General features: G+C 61.8%; 1 protein-coding gene across 1 annotated transcript in view; it reads left to right on the forward strand.

The window, feature by feature from the left end:
• The window catches only part of LOC121082283 (myosin-7-like), a gene marked incomplete at its 5' end in the record, with an annotated part of 41,237 nt that overhangs the window by 1,422 nt on the left and 12,074 nt on the right, over positions 1-27,741 (forward strand). The window contains 31 exon segments of the mRNA XM_040581624.1: positions 2,605-2,703; positions 2,848-2,951; positions 4,664-4,802; positions 4,904-5,022; positions 5,135-5,284; positions 5,389-5,559; positions 5,688-5,997; positions 6,115-6,188; positions 6,296-6,383; positions 6,490-6,607; positions 6,687-6,810; positions 7,045-7,181; positions 7,266-7,392; positions 7,477-7,605; positions 7,738-7,980; positions 10,383-10,559; positions 10,663-10,808; positions 10,892-10,982; positions 15,208-15,597; positions 15,686-15,812; positions 15,920-16,038; positions 21,762-21,958; positions 22,144-22,327; positions 22,531-22,696; positions 22,777-22,901; positions 22,982-23,290; positions 23,374-23,445; positions 23,447-23,578; positions 23,772-23,897; positions 24,748-25,023; positions 25,915-26,010. Coding sequence (XP_040437558.1) covers positions 2,605-2,703; positions 2,848-2,951; positions 4,664-4,802; positions 4,904-5,022; positions 5,135-5,284; positions 5,389-5,559; positions 5,688-5,997; positions 6,115-6,188; positions 6,296-6,383; positions 6,490-6,607; positions 6,687-6,810; positions 7,045-7,181; positions 7,266-7,392; positions 7,477-7,605; positions 7,738-7,980; positions 10,383-10,559; positions 10,663-10,808; positions 10,892-10,982; positions 15,208-15,597; positions 15,686-15,812; positions 15,920-16,038; positions 21,762-21,958; positions 22,144-22,327; positions 22,531-22,696; positions 22,777-22,901; positions 22,982-23,290; positions 23,374-23,445; positions 23,447-23,578; positions 23,772-23,897; positions 24,748-25,023; positions 25,915-26,010 — 4,865 coding nt within the window.

Raw genomic sequence — 27,741 nt, forward strand, 5'->3', positions numbered from 1 at the left:
CCACCTCCTGGTGTCCCCACCCATCCCCCATCCCACCTCCTGCTGTCCCCACCCATCCCCCATCCCACCTCCTGGTGTCCCCACCCGTCCCCCATCCCACCTCCTGGTGTCCCCACCCGTCCCCCCATCCCCACCTCCTGGTGTCCCCCACCCATCCCCCATCCCACCTCCTGGTGTCCCCACCGTCCCTCATCCCACCTCCTGGTGTCCCCACCCATCCCCCATCCCACCTCCTGGTGTCCCCCACCCGTCCCTCATCCCCACCTCCTGGTGTCCCCCACCCGTCCCCCATCCCACCACCTCCTGGTGTCCCCACCCATCCCCCCATCCCACCCTCCTGGTGTCCCCACCCGTCCCTCATCCCACCTCCTGGTGTCCCCACCCATCCCCCCATCCCACCTCCTGCTGTCCCCACCCATCCCCCATCCCACCTCCTGGTGTCCCCACCCATCCCCCATCCCCACCTCCTGGTGTCCCCACCCCTCCCCCATCCCACCTCCTGGTGTCCCCACCCGTCCCCCACCTCCTGGTGTCCCCACCCATCCCCCATCCCACCTCCTGGTGTCCCCACCCATCCCCCATCCCACCTCCTGGTGTCCCCACCCATCCCCCATCCCACCCTCCTGGTGTCCCCACCCGTCCCCCATCCCACCTCTGGTGTCCCCACCCATCCCCCATCCCACCTCCTGGTGTCCCCCACCCATCCCCACATCCCACCTCCTGGTGTCCCCACCCCGTCCCCCTCATCCCACCTCCTGGTGTCCCCACCCATCCCCCATCCCACCTCCTGGTGTCCCCACCCGTCCCTCATCCCACACACCTCCTGGTGTCCCCCACCCATCCCCCATCCCACCTCCTGGTGTCCCCACCCATCCCCCATCCCACCTCCTGGTGTCCCCACCCGTCCCTCATCCCACCTCCTGGTGTCCCCCACCCATCCCCCATCCCACCTCCTGGTGTCCCCACCCGTCCCCTCATCCCACCACCTCCTGGTGTCCCCACCCATCCCCCATCCCACCTCCTGGTGTCCCCACCCATCCCCCATCCCACCTCCTGGTGTCCCCACCCGTCCCCCATCCCACCTCCTGGTGTCCCCACCCGTCCCCCATCCCACCTACCTGGTGTCCCCACCCATCCCCCATCCCACCTCCTGGTGTCTCCACCCGTCCCCCATCCCACCATCCTGGTGTCCCCACCCATCCCCCATCCCACCTCCTGGTGTCCCACCCCGTCCCCCATCCCACCTCCTGGTGTCCCCACCCGTCCCCCATCCCCACCTCCTGGTGTCCCCACCCATCCCCCATCCCACCTCCTGGTGTCCCCACCCGTCCCCCATCCCACCTCCTGGTGTCCCCACCCGTCCCCCATCCCACCTCCTGGTGTCCCCACCCATCCCCCATCCCACCTCCTGGGGTCCCCACCCATCCCCCATCCCACCTCCTGGTGTCCCCACCGGTCCCCCATCCCACCTCCCGGTGTCCCCACCCATCCCCCATCCCACCTCCTGGTGTCCCCACCCGTCCCCCATCCCACCTCCTGGTGTCCCCACCCGTCCCTCATCCCACCACCTCCTGGTGTCCCCACCCGTCCCCCATCCCACCTCCTGGTGTCCCCACCCGTCCCCCATCCCACCTCCTGGTGTCCCCACCCGTCCCCCATCCCACCACCTCCTGGTGTCCCCACCCATCCCCCATCCCACCTCCTGGTGTCCCCACCCATCCCCCATCCCACCTCCTGGTGTCCCCACCCATCCCCCATCCCACCTCCTGGTGTCCCCACCCGTCCCCCATCCCACCTCCTGGTGTCCCCACCCATCCCCCATCCCACCTCCTCCTGGTGTCCCCCACCCGTCCCCCATCCCACCTCCTGGTGTCCCCACCCGTCCCCCATCCCACCTCCTGGTGTCCCCACCCTTCCCCCATCCCACCTCCTGGTGTCCCCACCCATCCCCCATCCCACCTCCTGCTGTCCCCACCCATCCCCCATCCCACCTCCTGGTGTCCCCCACCCATCCCCCATCCCACCTCCTGGTGTCCCCACCCGTCCCCCATCCCACCACCTCCTGGTGTCCCCACCCGTCCCCCATCCCACCTCCTGGTGTCCCCACCCGTCCCCCATCCCACCTCCTGGTGTCCCCACCCGTCCCCCATCCCCCACCTCCTCCTGGTGTCCCCACCCATCCCCCATCCCACCTCCTGGTGTCTCCACCCGTCCCCCATCCCACCTCCTGGTGTCCCCACCCATCCCCCATCCCACCTCCTGGTGTCCCCACCCGTCCCTCATCCCACCTCCTGGTGTCCCCACCCGTCCCTCATCCCACCTCCTGGTGTCCCCACCCATCCCCCATCCCACCTCCTGGTGTCCCCACCCATCCCCCATCCCACCTCCTGGTGTCCCCACCCATCCCCCATCCCACCTCCTGCTGTCCCCACCCGTCCCCCATCCCACCACCTCCTGGTGTCCCCACCCATCCCCCATCCCACCACCTCCTGGTGTCCCCACCCATCCCCCATCCCGCCACCTCCTCCGCCTTCCCCCCCTCCTCCTCCCAACGCCCCTCCCCCCACCCACCCACCCACCCCCCCCTCCCCCCCCTCCCCCCAGACCTCCTGGAGAAGTCCCGCGTCACCTTCCAGCTGAAGGCCGAGCGCAACTACCACATCTTCTACCAGATCCTCTCCAACAAGAAGCCGGAGCTGCTGGGTGAGGCGTGGGGGAGGGGCGGCGGCGCACCGGGCCTGGGCTCTTCTCCTCCTGCCCTCGCTGTCCCCGCTCTGGAGGACACGGGGTGGGGGGTGGGGGTGGGGTGGGACGTGCTCAGGTGGCGTCTCCGTCCCCGCGGCGCAGAGCTGCTGCTGGTCACCACCAACCCCTACGACTACAGCTACGTCTGCCAAGGGGAGGTGACCGTGGCCTCCATCGACGACGCGGAGGAGCTGCTGGCCACCGACGTGAGTGGGGGGTGGGGGGGGGGGAGGGGAAGGGGGGTGGGTGGAGCCCTCACGTGGGTGGGTGGAGCTCTCGGATGGATGGACGGATGGATGAGTCCATGGATGGACGGATGGATGGATCACCGGGTCCATGGATGGACGGATGGATGGATCACCGGGTCCATGGATGGACGGATGGATGGATCGCTGGGTCCATGGATGGAGACCTCAGAGAGATGGGTGTGTCCACGGATGGATCCATGGACAGATGAGTCGATGGATGGATGGATGGAGCCCTCAGAGATGTTCGGATGGATGAACCCCTGGATGGATGGAGCCCTGGATGGATGGATGAACCCCTGGATGGATGGACCCCTGGATGGATGGATGGAGCCCTGGATGGATGGATGAACCCCTGGATGGATGGACCCCTGGATGGATGGATGGAGCCCTGGATGGATGGATGAACCCCTGGATGGATGGACCCCTGGATGGATGGATGGAGCCCTGGATGGATGGATGGAGCCCTGGATGGATGGATGGTTCCCTGGATGGATGGATGGAGCCCTGGATGGATGGATGGAGCCCTGGATGGATGGATGGAGCCCTGGATGGATGGATGGAGCCCTGGATGGATGGATGGAGCCCTGGATGGATGGATGGTTCCCTGGATGGATGGATGGAGCCCTGGATGGATGGATGAACCCCTGGATGGATGGATGGAGCCCTGGATGGATGGATGAACCCCTGGATGGATGGACGGAGCCCTGGATGGACGGATGAACCCCTGGATGGATGGATGGTTCCCTGGATGGATGGATGAACCCCTGGATGGATGAATGAACCCCTGGATGGATGGATGGAGCCCTGGATGGATGGATGGAGCCCTGGATGGATGGATGGAGCCCTGGATGGATGGATGGAGCCCTGGATGGATGGATGGACCCCTGGATGGATGGATGAACCCCTGGGTGGATGGATGAACCCCTGGGTGGATGGATGAACCCCTGGATGGATGGATGGAGCCCTGGATGGATGGATGAACCCCTGGATGGATGGATGAACCCCTGGATGGATGGATGGAGCCCCTGGATGGATGGATGAACCCCTGGATGGATGGATGGAGCCCTGGGTGGATGGATGGAGCCCTGGGTGGATGGATGGACCCCTGGATGGATGGATGAACCCCTGGATGGATGGATGAACCCCTGGATGGATGGATGGAGCCCTGGATGGATGGATGGAGCCCCTGGATGGATGGATGAACCCCTGGATGGATGGATGGAGCCCCTGGATGGATGGATGGAGCCCTGGATGGATGGACCCCTGGATGGATGGATGAACCCCTGGATGGATGGATGAACCCCTGGATGGATGGATGGAGCCCCTGGATGGATGGATGAACCCCTGGATGGATGGATGGAGCCCCTGGATGGATGGATGAACCCCTGGATGGATGGATGGAGCCCTGGATGGATGGATGGAGCCCTGGATGGATGGATGAACCCCTGGATGGATGGATGGAGCCCTGGATGGGCTCCTCGGGTGGCTGAACCCACCACAGCTCAGCCCCGAGGTGGCCAGGTGGAGCTGCGGCCCGGTGGAGGTCTCCACGGTTGGGTCCTTCCACTGGCCGGAGGAGCGGGAAAGGGGTGGCCCACCTCTGTGGGCGTGGCCTCCGCTGGGCGTGGCCGGCCCCCCCCCCTGCAGCCGGCCCCGCCCCCACCCCGCAGAGCGCTTTCGACGTCCTGGGGTTCACCGCCGAGGAGAAGGCCGGCGCCTACAAGCTGACGGGAGCCATCATGCACCTGGGCAACGTGAGGTTCAAGCAGAAGCAACGGGAGGAGCAGGCGGAGCCGGACGGCACTGAAGGTGGGGCGGGGGCGGGGGGACACCCCCGACGGGCTCTGGGGTCACCGGGGGGGGTGTGGGTGGGGGTGGGGCGGGACCCGCCCACGCGCCGTCTCCTCCAGATGCCGACAAGTCGGCCTACCTGATGGGGCTGAACTCGGCCGATCTCCTCAAGGGCTTGTGCCACCCCCGGGTCAAGGTGGGCAACGAGTACGTCACCAAGGGGCAGAACGTCCAGCAGGTGAGGAGGTCGCCCCCCAAAACCCCCCTCCTCCGCTTGGGGGGTGGCGCGGGGAGGAGGGGGGGGACACCCCCCGAGCCGCCCTCTCCCTGGTGGGGTGTCCTCCTCCCAGGTGTCCTACTCCATCGGGGCCTTGGCCAAGGCCGTCTACGAGAAGATGTTCAACTGGATGGTCACCAGGATCAACAGCTCGCTGGACGCCCAGCAGCCGCGGCAGCACTTCATCGGCGTGCTGGACATCGCCGGCTTCGAGATCTTCGACGTGAGGGCCCGCTCCACCCCGCCGGGTTGACCTTGTCGGGTGCCGGGTTGACCCCGTTGGCCGCCCCCTCCCCCCCCCCCCCCCCCCCCCCCCCCCCCCCAAAGTTCAACAGCTTCGAGCAGCTCTGCATCAACTTCACCAACGAGAAGCTGCAGCAGTTCTTCAACCACCACATGTTCGTGCTGGAGCAGGAGGAGTACAAGAAGGAGGGGATCGAGTGGGAGTTCATCGACTTCGGCATGGACCTCCAGGCCTGCATCGACCTCATCGAGAAGGTGCCACCACCCCCACCCCGCGGGAGGGGGGGGCTCCTGGGAGGGGGGAGGGGCTGCCGGAGGCGATAGGTCCTCCCGGCCGGAGGGGGGCGCGGCGGTCGGCTGGACGAGGCCCTTCTCCTCGGCAGCCCATGGGCATCATGTCCATCCTGGAGGAGGAGTGCATGTTCCCCCAGGCCTCGGACATGACCTTCAAGGCCAAACTCTACGCCAACCACCTGGGCAAGTCGGCCAACCTGGGGAAGCCGCGCGACGCCAAGGGCAAGCCGGAGGCGCACTTCTCGCTCGCCCACTACGCCGGCACGGTGGACTACAACGTCGCGGGGTGGCTGGAGAAGAACAGAGACCCCCTCAACGAGACGGTGGTGGGGCTGTACCAGAAGTCGGCCCTCAAGCTCCTGGCCGGCCTCTTCTCCAACTACGCCGGGGCCGACGCCGGTGAGGGGGGGAGGGGAGGCGGTGGGGGCAGGGAGGGAGGGTTGGGTGGCGGCAGAAGGCGGGCGCCCGCGGGAGTCGCCTCCTGGCCCGCCCCGCCCCCACCCTCTTCTCTCCCAGGCGGCGACGGGGGGAAGGGGAAAGGAGCCAAGAAGAAAGGTTCCTCCTTCCAGACCGTCTCGGCGCTGCACCGGGTGAGGGGCCGCAGCGCCGCGGGGGCGGGGGGAGGGCGGTCACGGCGCGCCCCTCCTCCACGGGCTCCCCCCCCCCCCTCGCTCAGCCGCCCCTCCCCCTCCGCCAGGAGAACCTCAACAAGCTGATGGCCAACCTCAAGACCACCCACCCCCACTTCGTCCGCTGCCTCATCCCCAACGAGCGGAAGGAGCCGGGTGAGGAAAGGGGCAAGGGGGGGGGGGGGGAAGGGCAGGGGGATGCGTGTGGCCGGTGGCTGACCCCTCCCCCGCTTCTAACCCCGCCCACCACCACCACCACCAGGCGTGATGGACAACCCCCTGGTGATGCACCAGCTGCGCTGCAACGGGGTGCTGGAGGGCATCCGCATCTGCCGCAAGGGCTTCCCCAACCGCATCCTCTACGGGGACTTCCGCCAGCGGTGGGTGCGGGGGAGGGGAGGGGGGACACACCCCCCGACGGGGCTCACCGGGGGGTCTCCCGCCCTCTCGGGCCGCCAGGTACCGCATCCTGAACCCGGCGGCCATCCCCGAGGGGCAGTTCATCGACAGCCGCAAGGGCGCCGAGAAGCTCCTGGGGTCCCTGGACGTCGACCACAGCCAGTACAAGCTCGGCCACACCAAGGTGAGGCCGCGGGGGCGGCCCCACGCGGTCCCACCGCCCCACAGCCCACCCGGCCGACACCGTCCCACCGCTCCCGTGGCCCCCTACCCACCTCCCGCCCCTCTTCCCTCCTGCCACCCACCCACCAGGTTCCACCGCCCCGTGGCGGCGGTTACCCGGGGGGGGGGGGGGCGGGGGGAGCGTCCACCAGCCTCTTCCACCGCCCCACCAGCACCCTCCTCCTTCCTCCACCAGGTCTTCTTCAAGGCCGGCATGCTGGGGCTGCTGGAGGAGATGCGGGACGAGCGCCTGGCCCGTATCATCACCCGCCTCCAAGCCCAAGCCCGCGGTTTCCTCTCCCGGCAGGAGCTCGAGAAGATTCTGGAGCGCCGGTAGGTGGCGGGGTGGAGGCAGCCGTGGGCCCACGTTGGGGGGAGGCCCCTGGGGACCCGCCTCTTCCCTCGTCCCCGTCGTAGGGACGCGCTCTGGGTGATCCAGTGGAACGTCAGGGCCTTCATGGGGGTGAAGAACTGGCCCTGGATGAAGCTCTACTTCAAGATCAAGCCCCTGCTGAAGAGCGCCGAGACGGAGAAGGAGATGCAGGTGGGGCGGGGACGGAGAGGGTGGGGGGAAGGGTGTGGGGGGGGGGAGGGGGGAAGAGGCGAGACCGAGGCGGACCTCCCGCAGACCTTGAAGGAGGAGTTTGGGCGGCTGAAGGAGGCCCTGGACAAGACGGAGGCGCGGCGGAAGGAGCTGGAGGAGAAGATGGTCTCCATGCTGCAGGAGAAGAACGACCTTCATCTCCAAGTGCAGGCCGTGAGTGAGGTTGCCCCCCTCCCCCCCCCCCCCCCCAGAACCTCAAGCCGAGGGGGTGACCGCCACCCCCACCGTGCCCCACCCCCCTCCCTCCCCCTTCCTCTGGCCTCCCGCCCACACTCCCCCTTCCAGGAGCAGGACAACCTCGCCGACGCCGAGGAGCGCTGCGACCAGCTGATCAAGACCAAGATCCAGCTGGAGGCCAAGGCGAAGGAGCTGACGGAGCGGCTGGAGGAAGAGGAGGAGACGAACGCCGAGCTGACGGCCAAGAAGAGGAAGCTGGAGGACGAGTGCTCGGAGCTGAAGAAGGACATCGACGACCTGGAGCTGTCTTTGGCCAAGGTGGAGAAGGAGAAACACGCCACCGAGAACAAGGTGAGGGCGAGGAGGGGCCTTGACCTCAGGCTGAGGGGGCTTGAGGACGCCCAAGGCTGGTTGGCTTGGGCTGAGGTTGGCTTGGGTTGGGTTGGGTTGAGGAGCCCCAAGACCCGATGGGTTGGGTTGGGGGAGGTTGGGTTCAGTAGATCCAAAGCCGGATGGGTTGGGTTGAGGAGGCCCAAGGGTGGGGGGGGGTGGTCTGAGGAAGCCCAAGGTGGGTTGGGTGGGGTTGGCTTGGGTTGGGCTCAGGAGACCCCAGGGTGGTTGGCTTGGGTTGGGTTGAAGAGACCCCAGGGTGGTTGGGTTGGGTTGCGTTGAGGAGACCCCAGGGTGGTTGGGTTGGGTTGGGTTGAAGAGACCCCAGGGTGGTTGGCTTGGGTTGGGCTGAGGAGACCCCAGGGTGGTTGGCTTGGGTTGGGTTGAAGAGACCCCAGGGTGGTTGGCTTGGGTTGGGTTGAGGAGACCCCAGGGTGGTTGGGTGGGGTTGGGTTGAAGAGACCCCAGGGTGGTTGGGTGGGGTTGGGTTGAGGAGATCCCAGGGTGGTTGGCTTGGGATGCGTTGAGGAGACCCCAGGGTGGTTGGCTTGGGTTGGGCTCAGGAGACCCCAGGGTGGTTGGGTTGGGTTGGGTTGAGGAGACCCCAGGGTGGTTGGCTGGGGTTGGGCTCAGGAGACCCCAGGGTGGTTGGCTTGGGTTGGGCTCAGGAGACCCCAGGGTGGTTGGGTTGGGTTGAGGAGACCCCAGGGTGGTTGGGTTGGGTTGAGGAGACCCCAGGGTGGTTGGCTTGGGTTGGGTTGAAGAGACCCCAGGGTGGTTGGGTTGGGTTGGGCTCAGGAGACCCCAGGGTGGTTGGGTTGAGGAGACCCCAGGGTGGTTGGCTTGGGTTGGGCTCAGGAGACCCCAGGGTGGTTGGCTTGGGTTGGGCTCAGGAGACCCCAGGGTGGTTGGCTTGGGTTGGGCTCAGGAGACCCCAGGGTGGTTGGGTTGGGTTGAGGAGACCCCAGGGTGGTTGGCTTGGGTTGGGTTGAAGAGACCCCAGGGTGGTTGGGTTGGGTTGGGTTGAGGAGACCCCAGGGTGGTTGGGTTGAGGAGACCCCAGGGTGGTTGGCTTGGGTTGGGCTCAGGAGACCCCAGGGTGGTTGGCTTGGGTTGGGCTCAGGAGACCCCAGGGTGGTTGGGTGGGGTTGGGTTGAGGAGACCCCAGGGTGGTTGGGTTGGGTTGGGCTCAGGAGACCCCAGGGTGGTTGGCTTGGGTTGGGTTGAAGAGACCCCAGGGTGGTTGGTTTGGGTTGGGCTGAAGAGACCCCAGGGTGGTTGGCTTGGGTTGGGTTGAGGAGACCCCAGGGTGGTTGGGTGGGGTTGGTCTCAGGAAACCCCAGGGTGGTTGGTTGGGGTTGGGCTGAAGAGACCCCAGGGTGGTTGGCTTGGGTTGGGCTCAGGAGACCCAAGGCAGGCTGGGGTGGGCTGAGGAGACCCCAGGGTGGTTGGTTGGGGTTGGGCTGAGGAGACCCCACGGTGGTTGGCTTGGGTTGGGTTGAGGAGACCCCAGGGTGGTTGGGTTGGGTTGGGTTGAGGAGACCCCAGGGTGGTTGGGTGGGGTTGGGTTGAAGAGACCCCAGGGTGGTTGGCTTGGGTTGGGTTGAGGAGACCCCAGGGTGGTTGGCTTGGGTTGGGTTGAAGAGACCCCAGGGTGGTTGGCTTGGGTTGGGCTGAGGAGACCCCAGGGTGGTTGGGTGGGGTTGGGTTGAAGAGACCCCAGGGTGGTTGGGTGGGGTTGGGCTCAGGAGACCTCAGGGTGGTTGGGTTGGGTTGGGCTGAAGAGACCCGAGGGTGGTTGGCTGGGGTTGGGCTGAGGAGACCCCAGGGTGGTTGGCTTGGGTTGGGTTGAGGAGACCCCAGGGTGGTTGGCTGGGGTTGGGCTGAGGAGACCCAAGGCAGGCTGGGGTGGGCTGAGGAGACCCCAGGGTGGTTGGCTTGGGTTGGGTTGAGGAGACCCCAGGGTGGTTGGGTGGGGTTGGGCTGAGGAGACCCCAGGGTGGTTGGCTTGGGTTGGGTTGGAGACCCCAGGGTGGTTGGCTTGGGTTGGGCTCAGGAGACCCAAGGCAGGCTGGGGTGGGCTCAGGAGACCCCAGGCTGGTTGGGTGGGGTGGGGTTGGGTTGGGTTGAGGAGCTCCAGGCAGGTTGGGCTGGGCTGAGGAGACCTAAGGGCGGCCGGGTTGAGGAGCCCCAAGGCTGGGGGGGTCGGGCTACCTGAAGAAGACCCAAAGCCCTTGGAGTTCTCCTGCACTGAAACAGCCCCACCGGCCCAGGACAGCAGCAATATCCCCTCCCCCACCCCACCCCACCCTGTCCCTTACCGCTGGCACCGAGCTGGAGGCCAGACACTTCTCCTCCTGCAGGTCAAGAACCTGACAGAGGAGATGGCCGGGCTGGACGAGACCATTGGCAAGCTGACAAAGGAGAAGAAAGCCCTGCAAGAAGCCCACCAGCAAACGCTGGATGACCTGCAGGTGGAGGAGGACAAGGTCAACACCTTGGCGAAAGCCAAAGTCAAGCTGGAACAGCAAGTGGACGACGTGAGTTCTGCCCCTCCCCCATCGCCGGTCCCTCGGGGGATGAACGTCCTGGTGGGGGTGGGCGGTTCTGGGAGCTAATGGGGGGTCTCTGCCTCGGTGGCAGCTCGAAGGCTCCCTGGAGCAGGAGAAGAAGTTCCGCGTGGACCTGGAACGGGCCAAGAGGAAGCTGGAAGGCGACCTGAAGCTGAGCCAGGAGAACATCATGGATCTGGAGAACGACAAGCAGCAGCTGGAGGAGAAGCTGAAGAAGTGAGGCTGGGCCTCCCTTCCCGCCGCGGCCCGGGCGGGGGGGTGCAGGCAGGGACCTCAGCGCTCTCCGCCTTCCTCGGCAGGAAAGAGTTCGAGGTCCACCAGCAGAACAGCAAGATCGAGGATGAGCAGGCCCTGGCCCTGCAACTCCAGAAGAAGCTGAAGGAGCTGCAGGTGAGGGGTCCAGCCTGTGCCTGGGTGGGGTGGGTCGAAGACCCTCCAGCTGGGCAAGCTGGGCTGAAGATCCTCCAGCCAGCTGACGTGAGCTGGCTGGAGATACAGACCCTCCAGCTGGTTGGGTTGGGTTGAGTGGAAGAATCTCCACCTGGTTGAGTTGGGTTGAGTGGAAGAATCTCCACCTGGTTGAACTGGGTTGAGTGGAAGAATCTCCACCTGGTTGAGTTGGGTTGAGTGGAAGAATCTCCACCTGCTTAAGTGGAAGAGCATCCAGCTGGTTGAGCTGAGTGGCCGAGTCTCCACTTGATGGAACTGGGTTAAGTGGAAGATGCTCCAGGTGGTTGGATTAGGTTGAGTGGAAGAGTCTTCACCTGGTTGAACTGGGTTGAGTGGAAGAGTCTTCACCTGGTTGGATTGAGTGGAAGACGCTCCACCTGGTGGAAATGGGTTGAGTGAAAGAGCTTCCAGCTGGCTGAGTTGAGTGGACGAGTCTCCACCTGGTTGAACTGGGTTGAGTGGAAGATGCTCCAGCAGGTTGGGTTGGGTTGAGTGGAAGAGTCTTCACGTGGTTGGATTGAGTGGACGAGTCTCGACCTCATGGAACTGGGTTGAGTGAAAGAGCTTCCAGCTGGCTGAGCTGAGTGGAAGATGCTCCAGCGGGTTGGGTTGGGTTGAGCGGAAGAGTTTCCAGCTGGTTAAACTGGGTTGAGTGGAAGAGTATCCAGCTGGTTGAGTTGAGTGGACGAGTCTCCACCTGATGGAACTGGGTTGAATGGAAGATGCTCCAGGTGGTTGGGTTGGGTTGAGTGGACGAGTCTTCACCAGGTTGAACTGGGTTGAGTGAAAGAGCTTCCAGCTGGCTGAGCTGAGTGGAAGATGCTCCAGCTGGTTGGGTTGGGTTGAGTGGACAAGTTTTCACCTGGTTGGATTGAGTGGATGAGTCTCCACCTGATGGAACTGGGTTGAGTGGACGAGTCTCCACCTGCTGGAACTGGGTTGAGTGGCCGAGTCTTCACCTGGTTGAGTTTCGGTTGAGTGGAAGAGTCTCCAGCTCGCTGGGTTGGGTTGAGTGGAAGAGTCTTCACCTAGTTGAACTGGGTTGAGTCGAGAAGTCTCCACCTGGTTGAACTGGGTTGAGTGGAAGTTGCTCCAGCAGGTTGGGTTAGGTTGAGTGGAAGAGTCTTCACCTGGTTGAACTGGGTTGAGTGGAAGAGTCTTCATCTCTTTGGATTGAGTGGAAGACGCTCCACCTGGTGGAAATGCGTTCAGTGAAAGAGCTTCCAGCTGGCTGAGCTGAGTGGAAGATGCTCCAGCTGGTTGGGTTGGGTTGAGCGGAAGAGTTTCCAGCTGGTTGAACTGGGTTGAGTGCGGAGTATCCAGCTGGTTGAGTTGAGTGGACGAGTCTCCACCTGATAAAACTGGGTTGAGTGGAAGAGTATCCAGCTGGTCGAGTTGAGTGGACGAGTCTCCACCTGATGGAACTGGGTTGAGTGGAAGATGCTCCAGGTGGTTGGGTTGAGTGGAAGAATCTCCACCTGGTTGAGTTGGGTTTAGTGGAAGATTATCCAGCTGGTTGAGCTGAGTGGACGAGTCTCCACCTGGCTGAACTGGGTTGAGTGGAAGTTGCTCCAGGTGGTTGGATTAGGTTGAGTGGAAGAGTCTTCACGTGGTTGAACTGGGTTGAGTGGAAGAGTCTCCACCTGGTTGGATTGAGTGGACGAGTCTCCACCTGCTGGAACTGGGTTGGGTGAAAGAGCTTCCAGCTGGCTGAGTTGAGTGGAAGATGCTCCAGCTGGTTGGGTTGGGTTGAGCGGAAGAGTTTCCAGCTGGTTAAACTGGGTTGAGTGTGGAGTATCCAGCTGGTTGAGTGGACAAGTCTCCACCTGATGGAACTGGGTTGAATGGAAGATGCTCCAGGTGGTTGGGTTGGGTTGAGTGGATGAGTCTTCACCTGGTTGGATTGAGTGGACGAGTGTCCACCTGATGGAACTGGTTTGAGTGCGGAGTATCCAGCTGTTTGAGCTGAGTGGACAAGTCTCTACCTGATGGAACTGGGTTGAGTGGACGAGTCTTCACCTGGTTGAACTGGGTTGAGTGGAAGAGTATCCAGCTGGTTGAGTTGAGTGGACGAGTCTCCACCTGATGGAACTGGGTTGAATGGAAGATGCTCCAGGTGGTTGGGTTGGGTTGAGTGGACGAGTCTTCACCTGGTTGGATTGAGTGGACGAGTGTCCACCTGATGGAAGTGGGTTGAGTGAAGAGTATCCAGCTGTTTGAGTTGAGTGGACAAGTCTCCACCTGATGGAACTGGGTTGAGTGGAAGAGTCTTCACCTGGTTGGATTGAGTGGAAGACGCTCCACCTGCTGGAACTGGGTTGAGTGAAAGAGCTTCCAGTTGGCTGAGTTGAGGGGAAGATGCTCCAGTGGGTTGGGTTGGGTTGAGTGGACAAGTTTTCACCTGGTTGTATTGAGTGGATGAGTGTCCACCTGGTTGAACTGGGTTGAGTGAAGAGTATCCAGCTGGTTGAGCTGAGTGGACAAGTCTCCACCTGATGGAACTGGGTTGAGTGGACGAGTCTCCACCTGATGGAACTGGGTTGAGTGGAAGAGTCTTCACCTGGTTGAACTGGGTTTAGTGGAAGAGTCTTCACCTGTTTGGATTGAGTGGAAGACCCTCCACCTGGTGGAAATGGCTTGAGTGGAAGAGTCTCCAACTTGCTGGGTTGGGTTGAGTGGACGAGTCTTCACCTAGTTAAACTGGGTTGAGTCGACAAGTCTCCACCTGGTTGAACTGGGTTGAGTGGAAGAGTCTTCACCTGGTTGGATTGAGTGGATGAGTCTCCACCTGCTGGAACTGGGTTGAATGGAAGATGCTCCAGGTGGTTGGACTGGGTTGAGTGGCAGTATCTCCACCTGGTTGAACTGGGTTGAGTGGAAGATGCTCCAGCTGGTTGGGTTGGGTTGAGTGGAAGAGTCTCCGGCTCGCTGGGTTGGGTTGAGTGGAAGAGTCTTCACGTGGTTGAACTGGGTTGAGTGGAAGAGTCTCCACCTGGTTGGATTGAGTGGACGAGTCTCCACCTGCTGGAACTGGGTTGAGTGAAAGAGCTTCCAGCTGGCTGAGCTGAGTGGAAGATGCTCCAGGTGGTTGGGTTGGGTTGAACGGAAGAGTTTCCAGCTGGTTGAACTGGGTTGAGTGTGGAGTATCCAGCTGGTTGAGTGGACAAGTCTCCACCTGATGGAACTGGGTTGAATGGAAGGTGCTCCAGGTGGTTGGACTGGGTTGAGTGGCAGTATCTCCACCTGGTTGAACTGGGTTGAGTGGAAGATGCTCCAGCTGGTTGGGTTGGGTTGAGTGGAAGAGTCTCCGGCTCGCTGGGTTGGGTTGAGTGGACGAGTCTTCACCTGGTTGAACTGGGTTGAGTGGAAGAGTCTTCATCTGTTTGGATTGAGTGGAAGAGTCTCCACCTGCTGGAACTGGGTTGAGTGGAAGAGCTTCCAGCTGGCTGAGTTGAGTGGAAGATGCTCCAGCTGGTTGGGTTGGGTTGAGCGGAAGAGTTTCCAGCTGGTTGAACTGGGTTGAGTGTGGAGTATCCAGCTGGTTGAGTGGACGAGTCTCCACCTGATGGAACTGGGTTGAGTGGACGAGTCTCCACCTGGTTGAACTGGGTTGAGTGGAAGTCTTCACCTGGTTGGATTGAGTGGACGAGTCTCCACCTGCTGGAACTGGGTTGAGTGAAAGAGCTTCCAGCTGGCTGAGTTGAGTGGAAGATGCTCCAGCTGGTTGGGTTGGGTTGAGTGGACGAGTCTTCACCTGGTTGGATTGAGTGGACGAGTCTCCACCTGGTTGAACTGGGTTGAGTCGACAAGTCTCCACCTGGTTGAACTGGGTTGAGTGAAGAGTATCCAGCTGTTTCAGTTGAGTGGACAAGTCTCCACCTGGTTGAGTTTGGGTTGAGTGGAAGAGTCTCCAGCTCGCTGGGTTGGGTTGAGTGGATGAGTCTCCACCTGGTTGAACTGGGTTGAGTGGAAGAGTCTTCACCTGGTTGGATTGAGTGGAAGATGCTCCACCTGCTGGAACTGGGTTGAGTGAAAGAGCTTCCAGCTGGCTGGGCTGAGTGGAAGATGCTCCAGGTGGTTGGGTTGGGTTGAGCGGAAGAGCCTCGTGGCGGTTGGGTTGGGTGGAGTCACCGCTGCCGTCGCGCTCTCTGTCCCTGGCGCGCAGGCTCGGCTGGAGGAGCTGGAGGAGGAGCTGGAGGCGGAGCGGACGGGCAGGGCCAAGGCGGAGAAGCTGCGCTCGGAGCTGTCGCGGGAGCTGGAGGAGATCAGCGAGCGCCTGGAGGAGGCGGGCGGCGCCACCTCGGCGCAGCTGGAGCACAACAAGAAGCGGGAGGTGGAGTTCCAGAAGCTGCGGCGGGACCTGGAGGAGGCCACCCTGCAGCACGAGGCCACGGCCGCCGCGCTGCGCGAGAAGCACGCTGACAGCGCGGCCGAGCTCGGCGAGCAGATCGACAACCTGCGGCGCGTCCGGCAGAAGCTGGAGAAGGAGAAGAGCGAGCTCAAGCTGGAGCTGGACGACCTGGGCTCCAACACGGAGCAGCTGGTCAAGGCCAAGGTGGGTGACGGGTCTCCAGCCGACGAGGGGCGGCCCCTCCCTCGCGCTCCGGGCTCCTTCCCACCCCGCCCCCCCCCCCTGTCTCCAGGCCACCCTGGAGAAGATGTGCCGCTCCGTGGAGGACCAGTTGAACGAGCACCGGGCCAAGGCCGAAGAGGCCCAACGCACGGTCAACGACCTCACCACCCAACGGGCCAAGCTCCAGACGGAGCACGGTGAGGGCCTCGCTCTTCCCCAAACCGCCCGCCCGCCCCCCGGGGCGGCTGCGGGGTGTCCCCAGCGGGTGACCGTCCCCCTCCCCCACCCCCCCCCCCCCCCCCAGGGGAGCTCTCCAGGCAGCTGGAGGAGAAGGAAGCCCTCATCAACCAGCTGACGCGCGGGAAGGTGACCTACAGCCAGCAGCTGGAGGACCTCAAGAGGCAGCTGGAGGAAGAGGCCAAGGTAGGGCCGCGCTGGGGAGGTCGAGGGGGTGGAAGGTCGGGGGCAAAAGGCACCTCCAAGGTCAAAGGTCAGGTTGGGTGAGGACTGAGGGGCGCAGAGGTTGGGTTGGTCTACAGAAGGTTTAAAGGTCTGGATGAGGTCTGAGGAGGTCTGGGTTGATCCGGGGGAGGTTGGGTTGGTCTACAGAAGGTTTAAAGGTCTGGATGGGGTCTGAGGAGGGCTGGGTTGATCAGGGGAGGTTGGGTTGGTCTACAGAAGGTTTCAAGGTCTGGATGAGGTCTGTGGAGGGCTGGGTTGATCAGGGGAGGTTGGGTTGGTCTACAGAAGGTTTAAAGGTCTGGATGAGGTCTGAGGAGGGCTGGGTTGGTCTGGGGGAGGTTGGATTGGTCTACAGAAGGTTTAAAGAAGATTGGGTCGGTCTGGATGAGGTCTGAGGAGGGTTGGGTTGATCCGGGGGAGGTTGGGTTGGTTTACAGAAGGTTTAAAGGTCTGGATGAGGTCTGAGGAGGGTTGGGTTGATCTGGGGGAGGTTGGGTTGGTCTACAGAAGGGTTAAAGGTCTGGATGGGGTCTGAGGAGGGTTGGGTTGATCGGGGGAGGTTGGGTTGGTCTACAGAAGGTTTAAAGAAGATTGGGTCGGTCTGGATGAGGTCTGAGGAGGGTTGGGTTGATCCGGGGGAGGTTGGATTGGTCTACAGAAGGTTTAAAGGTCTGGATGAGGTCTGAGGAGGGCTGGGTTGGTCTGGGGGAGGTTGGGTTGGTCTACAGAAGGTTTAAAGAAGATTGGGTCGGTCTGGATGAGGTCTGAGGAGGGCTGGGTTGATCTGGAGGAGGTTGGGTTGGTCTACAGAAGGTTTAAAGGTCTAGATGATGTCTGAGGAGGGTTGGGTTGATCCGGGGGAGGTTGGGTTGGTCTACAGAAGGTTTAAAGGTCTGGATGAGGTCTGAGGAGGGCTGGGTTGATCTGGGGGAGGTTGGGTTGGTCTACAGAAGGTTTCAAGGTCTGGATGAGGTCTGAGGAGGGCTGGGTTGATCTGGGGGAGGTTGGGTTGGTCTACAGAAGGTTTAAAGAAGATTGGGTCGGTCTGGATGGGGTCTGAGGAGGGTCGGGTTGATCGGGGGAGGTTGGGTTGGTCTACAGAAGGTTTAAAGGTCTGGATGAGGTCTGAGGAGGGCTGGGTTGATCTGGGGGAGGTTGGGTTGGTCTACAGAAGGTTTAAAGAAGATTGGGTCGGTCTGGATGAGGTCTGAGGAGGGTTGGGTTGATCTGGAGGAGGTTGGGTTGGTCTACAGAAGGTTTAAAGGTCTGGATGAGGTCTGAGGAGGGCTGGGTTGATCTGGGGGAGGTTGGGTTGGTCTACAGAAGGTTTAAAGAAGATTGGGTCGGTCTGGATGAGGTCTGAGGAGGGTTGGGTTGATCCGGGGGGGGTTGGGTAGGTCTACAGAAGGTTTAAAGAAGATTGGGTTGGTCTGGATGAGGTCTGAGGAGGGTTGGGTTGATCCGGGGGAGGTTGGGTTGGTCTACAGAAGGTTTAAAGAAGATTGGGTTGGTCTGGATGAGGTCTGAGGAGGTCTGGGTGGATCTGGAGGAGGTTGGGTTGGTCTACAGAAGGTTTAAAGGTCTGGATGAGGTCTGAGGAGGGCTGGGTTGATCCGGGGGAGGTTGGGTTGGTCTACAGAAGGTTTAAAGAAGATTGGGTCGGTCTGGATGAGGTCTGAGGAGGGTTGGGTTGATCTGGAGGAGGTTGGGTTGGTCTACAGAAGGTTTAAAGGTCTGGATGAGGTCTGAGGAGGGCTGGGTTGATCTGGGGGAGGTTGGGTTGGTCTACAGAAGGTTTCAAGGTCTGGATGAGGTCTGAGGAGGGTTGGGTTGATCTGGGGGAGGTTGGGTTGGTCTACAGAAGGTTTAAAGGTCTGGATGAGGTCTGAGGAGGGCTGGGTTGATCTGGGGGAGGTTGGGTTGGTCTACAGAAGGTTTAAAGGTCTGGATGAGGTCTGAGGAGGGCTGGGTTGATCTGGGGGAGGTTGGGTTGGTCTACAGAAGGTTTAAAGGTCTGGATGAGGTCTGAGGAGGGCTGGGTTGATCCGGGGGGGGTTGGGTAGGTCTACAGAAGGTTTAAAGAAGATTGGGTCGGTCTGGATGAGGTCTGAGGAGGGTTGGGTTGATCGGGGGAGGTTGGGTTGGTCTACAGAAGGTTTCAAGGTCTAGATGAGGTCTGAGGAGGGTTGGGTTGATCTGGGGGAGGTTGGGTTGGTCTACAGAAGGTTTAAAGGTCTGGATGAGGCCTGAGGAGGGTTGGGTTGATCCGGAGGAGGTTGGGTTGGTCTACAGAAGGTTTAAAGGTCTAGATGAGGTCTGAGGAGGGTTGGGTTGATCTGGGGGAGGTTGGGTTGGTCTACAGAAGGTTTAAAGGTCTGGATGAGGTCTGAGGAGGGTTGCGTTGATCCGGGGGAGGTTGGGTTGGTCTACAGAAGGTTTAAAGAAGATTGGGTCGGTCTGGATGGGGTCTGAGGAGGGTTGGGTTGGTCTGGGGGAGGTTGGGTTGGTCTACAGAAGGTTTAAAGAAGATTGGGTCGGTCTGGATGAGGTCTGAGGAGGGTTGGGTTGATCCAAAGGAGGTTGGGTTGGTCTACAGAAGGTTTAAAGGTCTGGATGAGGTCTGAGGATGGTTGGGTTGGTCTGGGGGAGGTTGGGTTGGTCTACAGAAGGTTTAAAGAAGATTGGGTCGGTCTGGATGGGGTCTGAGGAGGGTTGGGTTGGTCTGGGGGAGGTTGGGTTGGTCTACAGAAGGTTTAAAGGTCTGGATGAGGTCTGAGGAGGGTTGGGTTGGTCTGGGGGAGGTTGGGTTGGTCTACAGAAGGTTTAAAGAAGATTGGGTCGGTCTGGATGAGGCCTGAGGAGGGTTGGGTTGGTCTACAGAAGGTTTAAAGAAGATTGGGTTGGTCTGGATGAGGTCTGAGGAGGGTTGGGTTGATCCGGGGGAGGTTGGGTTGGTCTACAGAAGGTTTAAAGAAGATTGGGTCGGTCTGGATGAGGTCTGAGGAGGGTTGGGTTGATCTGGAGGAGGTTGGGTTGGTCTACAGAAGGTTTAAAGGTCTGGATGGGGTCTGAGGAGGGTTGGGTTGGTCCAGGGGAGGTTGGGTTGGTCTACAGAAGGTTTAAAGAAGATTGGGTCGGTCTGGATGGGGTCTGAGGAGGGTTGGGTTGATCGGGGGGGGGTTGGGTTGGTCTACAGAAGGTTTAAAGGTCTGGATGAGGCCTGAGGAGGGTTGGGTTGATCCGGAGGAGGTTGGGTTGGTCTACAGAAGGTTTAAAGGTCTAGATGAGGCCTGAGGAGGGTTGGGTTGATCCGGAGGAGGTTGGGTTGGTCTACAGAAGGTTTAAAGGTGTGGATGAGGTCTGAGGAGCGTTGGGTTGATCAGAGGAGGTTGGGTTGGTCTACAGAAGGTTTAAAGAAGATTGGGTCGGTCTGGATGAGGTCTGAGGAGGGTTGGGTTGATCTGGGGGGGGTTGGGTTGGTCTACAGAAGGTTTAAAGGTCTAGATGAGGTCTGAGGATGGTTGGGTTGGTCTGGGGGAGGTTGGGTTGGTCTACAGAAGGTTTAAAGAAGATTGGGTCGGTCTGGATGGGGTCTGAGGAGGGTTGGGTTGGTCTGGGGGAGGTTGGGTTGGTCTACAGAAGGTTTAAAGGTCTGGATGAGGTCTGAGGATGGTTGGGTTGGTCTGGGGGAGGTTGGGTTGGTCTACAGAAGGTTTAAAGAAGATTGGGTCGGTCTGGATGAGGCCTGAGGAGGGTTGGGTTGGTCTACAGAAGGTTTAAAGAAGATTGGGTTGGTCTGGATGAGGTCTGAGGAGGGTTGGGTTGATCCGGGGGAGGTTGGGTTGGTCTACAGAAGGTTTAAAGAAGATTGGGTCGGTCTGGATGAGGTCTGAGGAGGGTTGGGTTGATCTGGAGGAGGTTGGGTTGGTCTACAGAAGGTTTAAAGGTCTGGATGGGGTCTGAGGAGGGTTGGGTTGGTCCAGGGGAGGTTGGGTTGGTCTACAGAAGGTTTAAAGAAGATTGGGTCGGTCTGGATGGGGTCTGAGGAGGGTTGGGTTGATCCGGGGGGGGTTGGGTTGGTCTACAGAAGGTTTAAAGGTCTGGATGAGGCCTGAGGAGGGTTGGGTTGATCCGGAGGAGGTTGGGTTGGTCTACAGAAGGTTTAAAGGTCTAGATGAGGCCTGAGGAGGGTTGGGTTGATCCGGAGGAGGTTGGGTTGGTCTACAGAAGGTTTAAAGGTGTGGATGAGGTCTGAGGAGCGTTGGGTTGATCAGAGGAGGTTGGGTTGGTCTACAGAAGGTTTAAAGAAGATTGGGTCGGTCTGGATGAGGTCTGAGGAGGGTTGGGTTGATCTGGGGGGGGTTGGGTTGGTCTACAGAAGGTTTAAAGGTCTGGATGAGGCCTGAGGAGGGTTGGGTTGATCCGGAGGAGGTTGGGTTGGTCTACAGAAGGTTTAAAGGTCTAGATGAGGTCTGAGGAGGGTTGGGTTGATCTGGGGGAGGTTGGGTTGGTCTACAGAAGGTTTAAAGGTCTGGATGAGGTCTGAGGAGGGTTGCGTTGATCCGGGGGAGGTTGGGTTGGTCTACAGAAGGTTTAAAGAAGATTGGGTCGGTCTGGATGGGGTCTGAGGAGGGTTGGGTTGGTCTGGGGGAGGTTGGGTTGGTCTACAGAAGGTTTAAAGAAGATTGGGTCGGTCTGGATGAGGTCTGAGGAGGGTTGGGTTGATCCAAAGGAGGTTGGGTTGGTCTACAGAAGGTTTAAAGGTCTGGATGAGGTCTGAGGATGGTTGGGTTGGTCTGGGGGAGGTTGGGTTGGTCTACAGAAGGTTTAAAGAAGATTGGGTCGGTCTGGATGGGGTCTGAGGAGGGTTGGGTTGGTCTGCAGGAGGTTTAAAGAAGATTGGGTTGGTCTGGATGAGGTCTGAGGAGGGCTGGGTTGATCCAGGGGAGGATGGGTTGGTCTACAGAAGGTTTCAAGGTCTGGATGAGGTCTGAGGAGGGCTGGGTTGATCCGGGGGAGGTTGGGTTGGTCTGCAGAAGGTTTAAAGAAGATTGGGTCGGTCTGGATGAGGTCTGAGGAGGGTTGGGTTGATCTGGAGGAGGTTGGGTTGGTCTACAGAAGGTTTAAAGGTCTGGATGGGGTCTGAGGAGGGTTGGGTTGATCCGGGGGAGGTTGGGTTGGTCTACAGAAGGTTTAAAGAAGATTGGGTCGGTCTGGATGAGGTCTGAGGAGGGTTGGGTTGATCTGGAGGAGGTTGGGTTGGTCTACAGAAGGTTTAAAGAAGATTGGGTTGGTCTGGATGAGGTCTGAGGAGGGTTGGGTTGATCTGGGGGAGGTTGGGTTGGTCTACAGAAGGTTTAAAGGTCTGGATGAGGTCTGAGGAGGGTTGGGTTGATCTGGAGGAGGTTGGGTTGGTCTACAGAAGGTTTAAAGAAGATTGGGTTGGTCTGGATGAGGTCTGAGGAGGGTTGGGTTGATCTGGGGGAGGTTGGGTTGGTCTACAGAAGGTTTAAAGGTCTGGATGAGGTCTGAGGAGGGCTGGGTTGATCCGGGGGAGGTTGGGTTGGTCTACAGAAGGTCTGCTTGAGTCGGGGTGGTGGAACCCAGCTCCTGCCGGGCCGGAGAACCCCAAGCCGGCTGAGGTGGCCACCATCCCAATGGTGCCACCTTCTCCCCCCTCCCAGGCCAAGAACGCGCTGGCCCACGCCCTCCAGTCGGCCCGGCACGACTGCGACCTGCTGCGGGAGCAGTACGAGGAGGAGACGGAGGCCAAGGCCGAGCTCCAGCGGTCACTCTCCAAGGCCAACTCCGAGGTGGCGCAGTGGAGGACCAAGTACGAGACGGACGCCATCCAGCGCACCGAGGAGCTGGAGGAGGCCAAGTGAGTCCATCCCCCCCCCGAGGTGGGACCACCGGGAGGCCCCTCCGGGCTCTCAGGCCGCCCTGGAGGCCACTTCGAGTCGCAGGGTGCCCGTGGGCCACGTGGCGGGGGGGTGGGGGTTGGGCCACCGGAGGAGCTGGAGGAGCCAGAGGAGGCAGCGGGTGCCCGGCCCGTCCCCGCGGCAGGAAGAAGCTGGCGCAGCGGCTGCAGGAGGCCGAGGAGGCGGTGGAGGCCGCCAGCGCCAAGTGCTCCTCCCTGGAGAAGACCAAGCACCGGCTGCAGGACGAGGTCGAGGACCTGACGGGCGACCTGGAGCGCTGCGACGCGGCCGCCGCCGCCTTGGACAAGAAGCAGAGGAACTTTGACAAGGTGGGGGGGGGGCGGGGTAGGGTGGGGGGAGGGGAGCTGCGGGGCCCAGCGGCCCGTCCCAGCCGGGATGGGTTGGAGAAGAACCCAGAAGAACATGGGGCGGCGGCCGAGGGCCTGGTGTGAGCGCAGCTTCAGTGGGAGGTGGTCATGGGGGGAGGGGGAGGGGGAGGGGAGCGGCTGCGACCCGGCGTGTCCCCCTGCAGCTCTCGTCCGAGTGGCAGCAGAAGCTGGAGGAGTCGCGGGCGGAGCTGGAGGCGTCGCAGAAGGAGGCCAGGTCCCTCAGCACCGAGCTCTTCAAGCTGAAGAACGCCCACGAGGAGGCGCTGGAGCAGCTGGAGACCTTCAAGAGGGAGACCAGGAACCTCCAGGGTGAGTCCCCGGCGTGTGTCCCCCCCCCCGGCCGGCCGGCGGCGTCTCCGCGGCGGCCTGAGGGGATCCCGCCGGCGCAGAGGAGGTGGCGGAGCTGACGGAGCAGCTGGGCGCCGGCCACAAGAGCCGCCAGGAGCTGGAGAAGGTCCGCAAGCAGCTGGAGGCTGAGAAGCTGGAGCTGCAGGCGGCGCTGGAGGAGGCGGAGGTGAGGTGCCCATCCCCCCACTCCTCCTCCTCCTCGCCACCCGCCGCCGCCGCCTCAGCGCCCGCCTCGCCCCCGGCCAGGCCTCGCTGGAGCGGGAGGAGGGGAAGATCCTGAGGGCCCAGGTGGAGCTGGGCCAGGCGCGGGCGGAGCAGGAGCGCAAGCTGGCCGAGAAGGACGAGGAGGCGGAGGCGGCCGAGCGGCAGCACCTGCGGGCGCTGGGCTCGCTGCAGGCCGCACTGGACGCCGAGGCCCGCGGCCGCCACGAGGCGCTGAGGCTGAAGAAGAAGACGGAGGGCGACCTCGACGCGATGGAGATGCAGCTGGGCCGTGCCAACCGCCTGGCCGCCGAGGCCCAGAAGCAGGTCAAGGCCTCGCAGGGCTCCCTCAAGGTGCTGCTGGGGTGGGGGGAGGTGGGGGAGGGGCGCCCCACCCCCCCGCTCCGTCCCGCTAACGGCCGGGCGCCCCCCCCCAGGACGCCCAGCTGCAGCTGGCCGAGGCGGCGCGGGTGGGCGAGGAGCTGCAGGAGGACGCGGCCCTGGCGGAAGCGGCGGAACCACCTGCTGCAGGCGGAGCGGGAGGAGCTGCGGGCGCTGGGGGAGCAGAGCGAGCGGGGCCGCAAGCTGGCCGAGCAGGAGCTGGCGGGGGCCGGCGAGAGGGTCCAGCTGCTGCGCGCGCAGGTGAGGCGGGGGCGGCACACGCGCCCCACCCGCTGCCCCACGGGGGGGGGGGGGGGTCCCCCGCCACCCCCCCGGCTCCCCGCGGCCCAGCCCCGGGGGTCCCTGTGGGGGCCGGCCCCTCCCCCAGGGGCTGCCAAGCCGCCTGCCCCGCCCCCACGGCGGGTCCCCCCTGACCCCCGCGGCCCCCCCGCAGAACGCCAGCCTCCTCCAGCAGAAGAAGAAGCTGGAGGGCGGCGCCGCGCAGCTGCGGGCGGAGCTGGAAGAGGCCGCCCAGGAGCGCCGCGACGCCGAGGAGAAGGCCAAGAAGGCCGTCACCGACGTGAGGGGGGCGGGGCGGGGGCGGAGGGTCCCCCAGGGCGGGGCGGGGGCGGCCCGGGGGAGGGGCAGGAGGGAGGAGGGTGGGGGAGGGGGAGCGTGGGGCAGGGGGATGGGGGTGGGGGTTGAGGGCTGGAGGTGGGACGAAGGTGGGTTGGGTGGGGGGGATGGAGATGGGATGAAGGTTGGGTTGGGGGAGGTCAGGTGAAGGTGGGATGAAGGTTGGTGGGATGAAGGTTGGTGGGATGAAGGTTGGTGGGATGAAGGTTGGTGGGATGAAGGTTGGTGGGATGAAGGTCAGATGAAGGTTGGTGGGATGAAGGTTGGTGGGATGAAGGTCAGATGAAGGTTGGTGGGATGAAGGTCAGATGAAGGTTGGTGGGATGAAGGTTGGTGGGATGAAGGTCAGATGAAGGTTGGTGGGATCAAGGTTGGTGGGATGAAGGTTGGTGGGATCAAGGTCAGATGAAGGTTGGTGGGATGAAGGTCAGATGAAGGTTGGTGGGATCAAGGTTGGTTGTATCAAGGTTGGTGGGATGAAGGTCAGATGAAGGTTGGTGGGATGAAGGTTGGTGGGATGAAGGTCAGATGAAGGTTGGTGGGATGAAGGTTGGTGGGATGAAGGTCAGATGAAGGTTGGTGGGATGAAGGTTGGTGGGATGAAGGTTGGTGGGATGAAGGTCAGATGAAGGTTGGTGGGATGAAGGTTGGTGGGATGAAGGTTGGTGGGACGAAGGTCAGATGAAGGTTGGTGGGATGAAGGTTGGTGGGACGAAGGTCAGATGAAGGGTGCTGGGATGAAGGGACCCCGGCCCCCCAGAACCCGGCGCCACCGGCCCCCCTCCCCCGGGCAGGCGGCCGTGCTGGCGGAGGAGCTGACGAAGGAGCAGGACACCAGCGCCCACCTGGAGCGGCTGAAGAAGACCCTGGAGCAGAGCGTCAGGGACCTGCAGCTGCGGCTGGCCCAGGCCGAGCAGGTGGCGCTGCAGGGGGGCAAGAAGCAGCTGCAGCAGCTGGCGGCCCGCGCCGGGGAGCTGGAGCAGGAGCTGGAGGCCGAGCAGAAGCGCCACGCCGAGAGCGTCAAAGGCCTCCGCAAGGCCGAGCGGCGCGGCAAGGAGCTGGGCTACCAGGTGGGGCGCGCGCGGGGCGGCCACCGGCCACCCGGACCCCCGGCCGAGGCGGGAGGGGGACCCCGGAGGCGGTTGCCCCGGGTGGCCGGAGGGACACGGGTGACCCAGGCCACCCCACCTGGCGCCGTGCCGGCCTCCGCGGGCTCCTGGGACGTTCATCCCAGCAGCCTTCACCTGACCTTCATCCCACCAACCTTCATCTGACCTTCATCCCACCAACCTTCATCCCACCAACCTTCATCTGACCTTCATCCCACCAACCTTCATCCCACCAACCTTCATCTGACCTTCATCCCACCAACCTTCATCTGACCTTCATCCCACCAACCTTCATCCCACCAACCTTCATCCCACAAACCTTCATCCCACCAACCTTCATCTGACCTTCATCCCACCAACCTTCATCCCACCAACCTTCATCTGACCTTCATCCCACCAACCTTCATCCCACCAACCTTCATCTGACCTTCATCCCACCAACCTTCATCCCACCAACCTTCATCTGACCTTCATCCCACCAACCTTCATCCCACCAACCTTCATCCCACCAACCTTCATCCCACCAACCTTCATCCCACCAACCTTCATCCCACCTACCTTCATCCCACCAACCTTCATCCCACCGACCTTCATCTGACCTTCATCCCACCAACCTTCATCCCATCTTCATCCCCCCCGTTCCGGGTTCCAGAACGTCACGGGGGCCCTCGGCGGGGCCAAGAAGCCACCTGCCCCCCCCGGGGGAACCTCCTGCCGCACCGGCCGGGCGACCCCCGCATCTACGAGGGGTTCCAGCCCCCGAGAACATCGTTAATTGGCTCCTGATTGGTCTGGGGGCGGCCCGGGGGGGGGGTGGGGCGGGTCCTGACCCCCCCGTGTCGCCCCCCGCAGGCCCAGGAGGACCGCAAGAACCTGCTGCGGCTGCAGGAGCTGGTGGACAAGCTCCAGCTGAAGGTCAAGGCCTACAAGCGGCAGGCGGAGGAGGCCGTGAGTGCTGGGGGCCACCCCTCCCCCCCAGGGCGGGGCGGGGCGGGGGACCTCGGCGGGGGGGGGGGGGGGCAGGAGGGAGGAGGGTGGGGGGAGGGGGAGCGTGGGGCAGGGGGATGTGGGTGGGGGTTGAGGGCTGAAGGTGGGACGAAGGTGGGTTGGGTGGGGGGGGATGGAGATGGGATGAAGGTTGGGTTGGGGGAGGTCAGGTGAAGGTGGGATGGAGGTTGGTGGGATGAAGGTCAGATGAAGGTTGGTGGGATGAAGGTCGGTGGGATGAAGGTCAGATGAAGGTGGGATGAAGGTTGGTGGGATGAAGGTCAGATGAAGGTGGGATGAAGGTTGGTGGGATGAAGGTCAGATGAAGGTGGGATGAAGGTTGGTGGGATGAAGGTCAGATGAAGGTGGGATGAAGGTTGGTGGGATGAAGGTCAGATGAAGGTTGGTGGGATGAAGGTCAGATGAAGGTTGGTGGGATGAAGGTCAGATGAAGGTTGGTGGGATGAAGGTTGGTGGGATGAAGGTCAGATGAAGGTTGGTGGGATGAAGGTCAGATGAAGGTTGGTGGGATGAAGGTCAGATGAAGGTTGGTGGGATGAAGGTCGGTGGGATGAAGGTCAGATGAAGGTGGGATGAAGGTTGGTGGGATGAAGGTCAGATGAAGGTTGGTGGGATGAAGGTTGGTGGGATGAAGGTCAGATGAAGGTTGGTGGGATGAAGGTCAGATGAAGGTTGGTGGGATTAAGGTTGGTGGGATGAAGGTCAGATGAAGGTTGGTGGGATGAAGGTCAGATGAAGGTTGGTGGGATGAAGGTCGGATGAAGGTTGGTGGGATGAAGGTCGGTGGGATGAAGGTCGGATGAAGGTTGGTGGGATGAAGGTTGGTGGGATGAAGGTCAGATGAAGGTTGGTGGGATGAAGGTCAGATGAAGGTTGGTGGGATGAAGGTCGGATGAAGGTTGGTGGGATGAAGGTTGGTTGGATGAAGGTTGGTGGGATGAAGGTCAGATGAAGGTTGGTGGGATGAAGGTTGGTGGGATGAAGGTTGATGGGATGAAGGTTGGTGGGATGAAGGTCAGATGAAGGTTGGTGGGATGAAGGTCAGATGAAGGTTGGTGGGATGAAGGTTGGTGGGATGAAGGTCAGATGAAGGTTGGTGGGATGAAGGTCAGATGAAGGTCGGTGGGATGAAGGTCAGATGAATGTTGGTGGGATGAAGGTTGGTGGGATGAAGGTCAGGTGAAGGTCGGTGGGATGAAGGTCGGTGGGATGAAGGTCGGTGGGATGAAGGTCGGTGGGATGAAGGTCGGTGGGATCAAGGTTGGTGGGATCAAGGTTGGTGGGATCAAGGTTGGTGGGATCAAGGTCAGATGAAGGTTGGTGGGATGAAGGTCAGATGAAGGTGGGATGAAGGTTGGTGGGATGAAGGTGGGATGAAGGCTGGTGGGGTGAAGGTTGGTGGGATGAAGGTCAGATGAAGGTCGGTGGGATGAAGGTTGGTGGGATGAAGGTCAGATGAAGGTTGGTGGGATGAAGGTCAGATGAAGGTCGGTGGGATGAAGGTTGGTGGGATGAAGGTCAGATGAAGGTCGGTGGGATGAAGGTTGGTGGGATGAAGGTCAGGTGAAGGTTGCTGGGATGAAGGTCAGATGAAGGTTGGTGGGATGAAGGTCAGATGAAGGTTGGTGGGATGAAGGTCGGTGGGATGAAGGTCAGATGAAGGTGGGATGA

Source organism: Falco naumanni, unplaced genomic scaffold, assembly GCF_017639655.2.
Source record: "Falco naumanni isolate bFalNau1 unplaced genomic scaffold, bFalNau1.pat scaffold_56_arrow_pat_ctg1, whole genome shotgun sequence".
NCBI lineage: Eukaryota > Metazoa > Chordata > Aves > Falconiformes > Falconidae > Falco > Falco naumanni.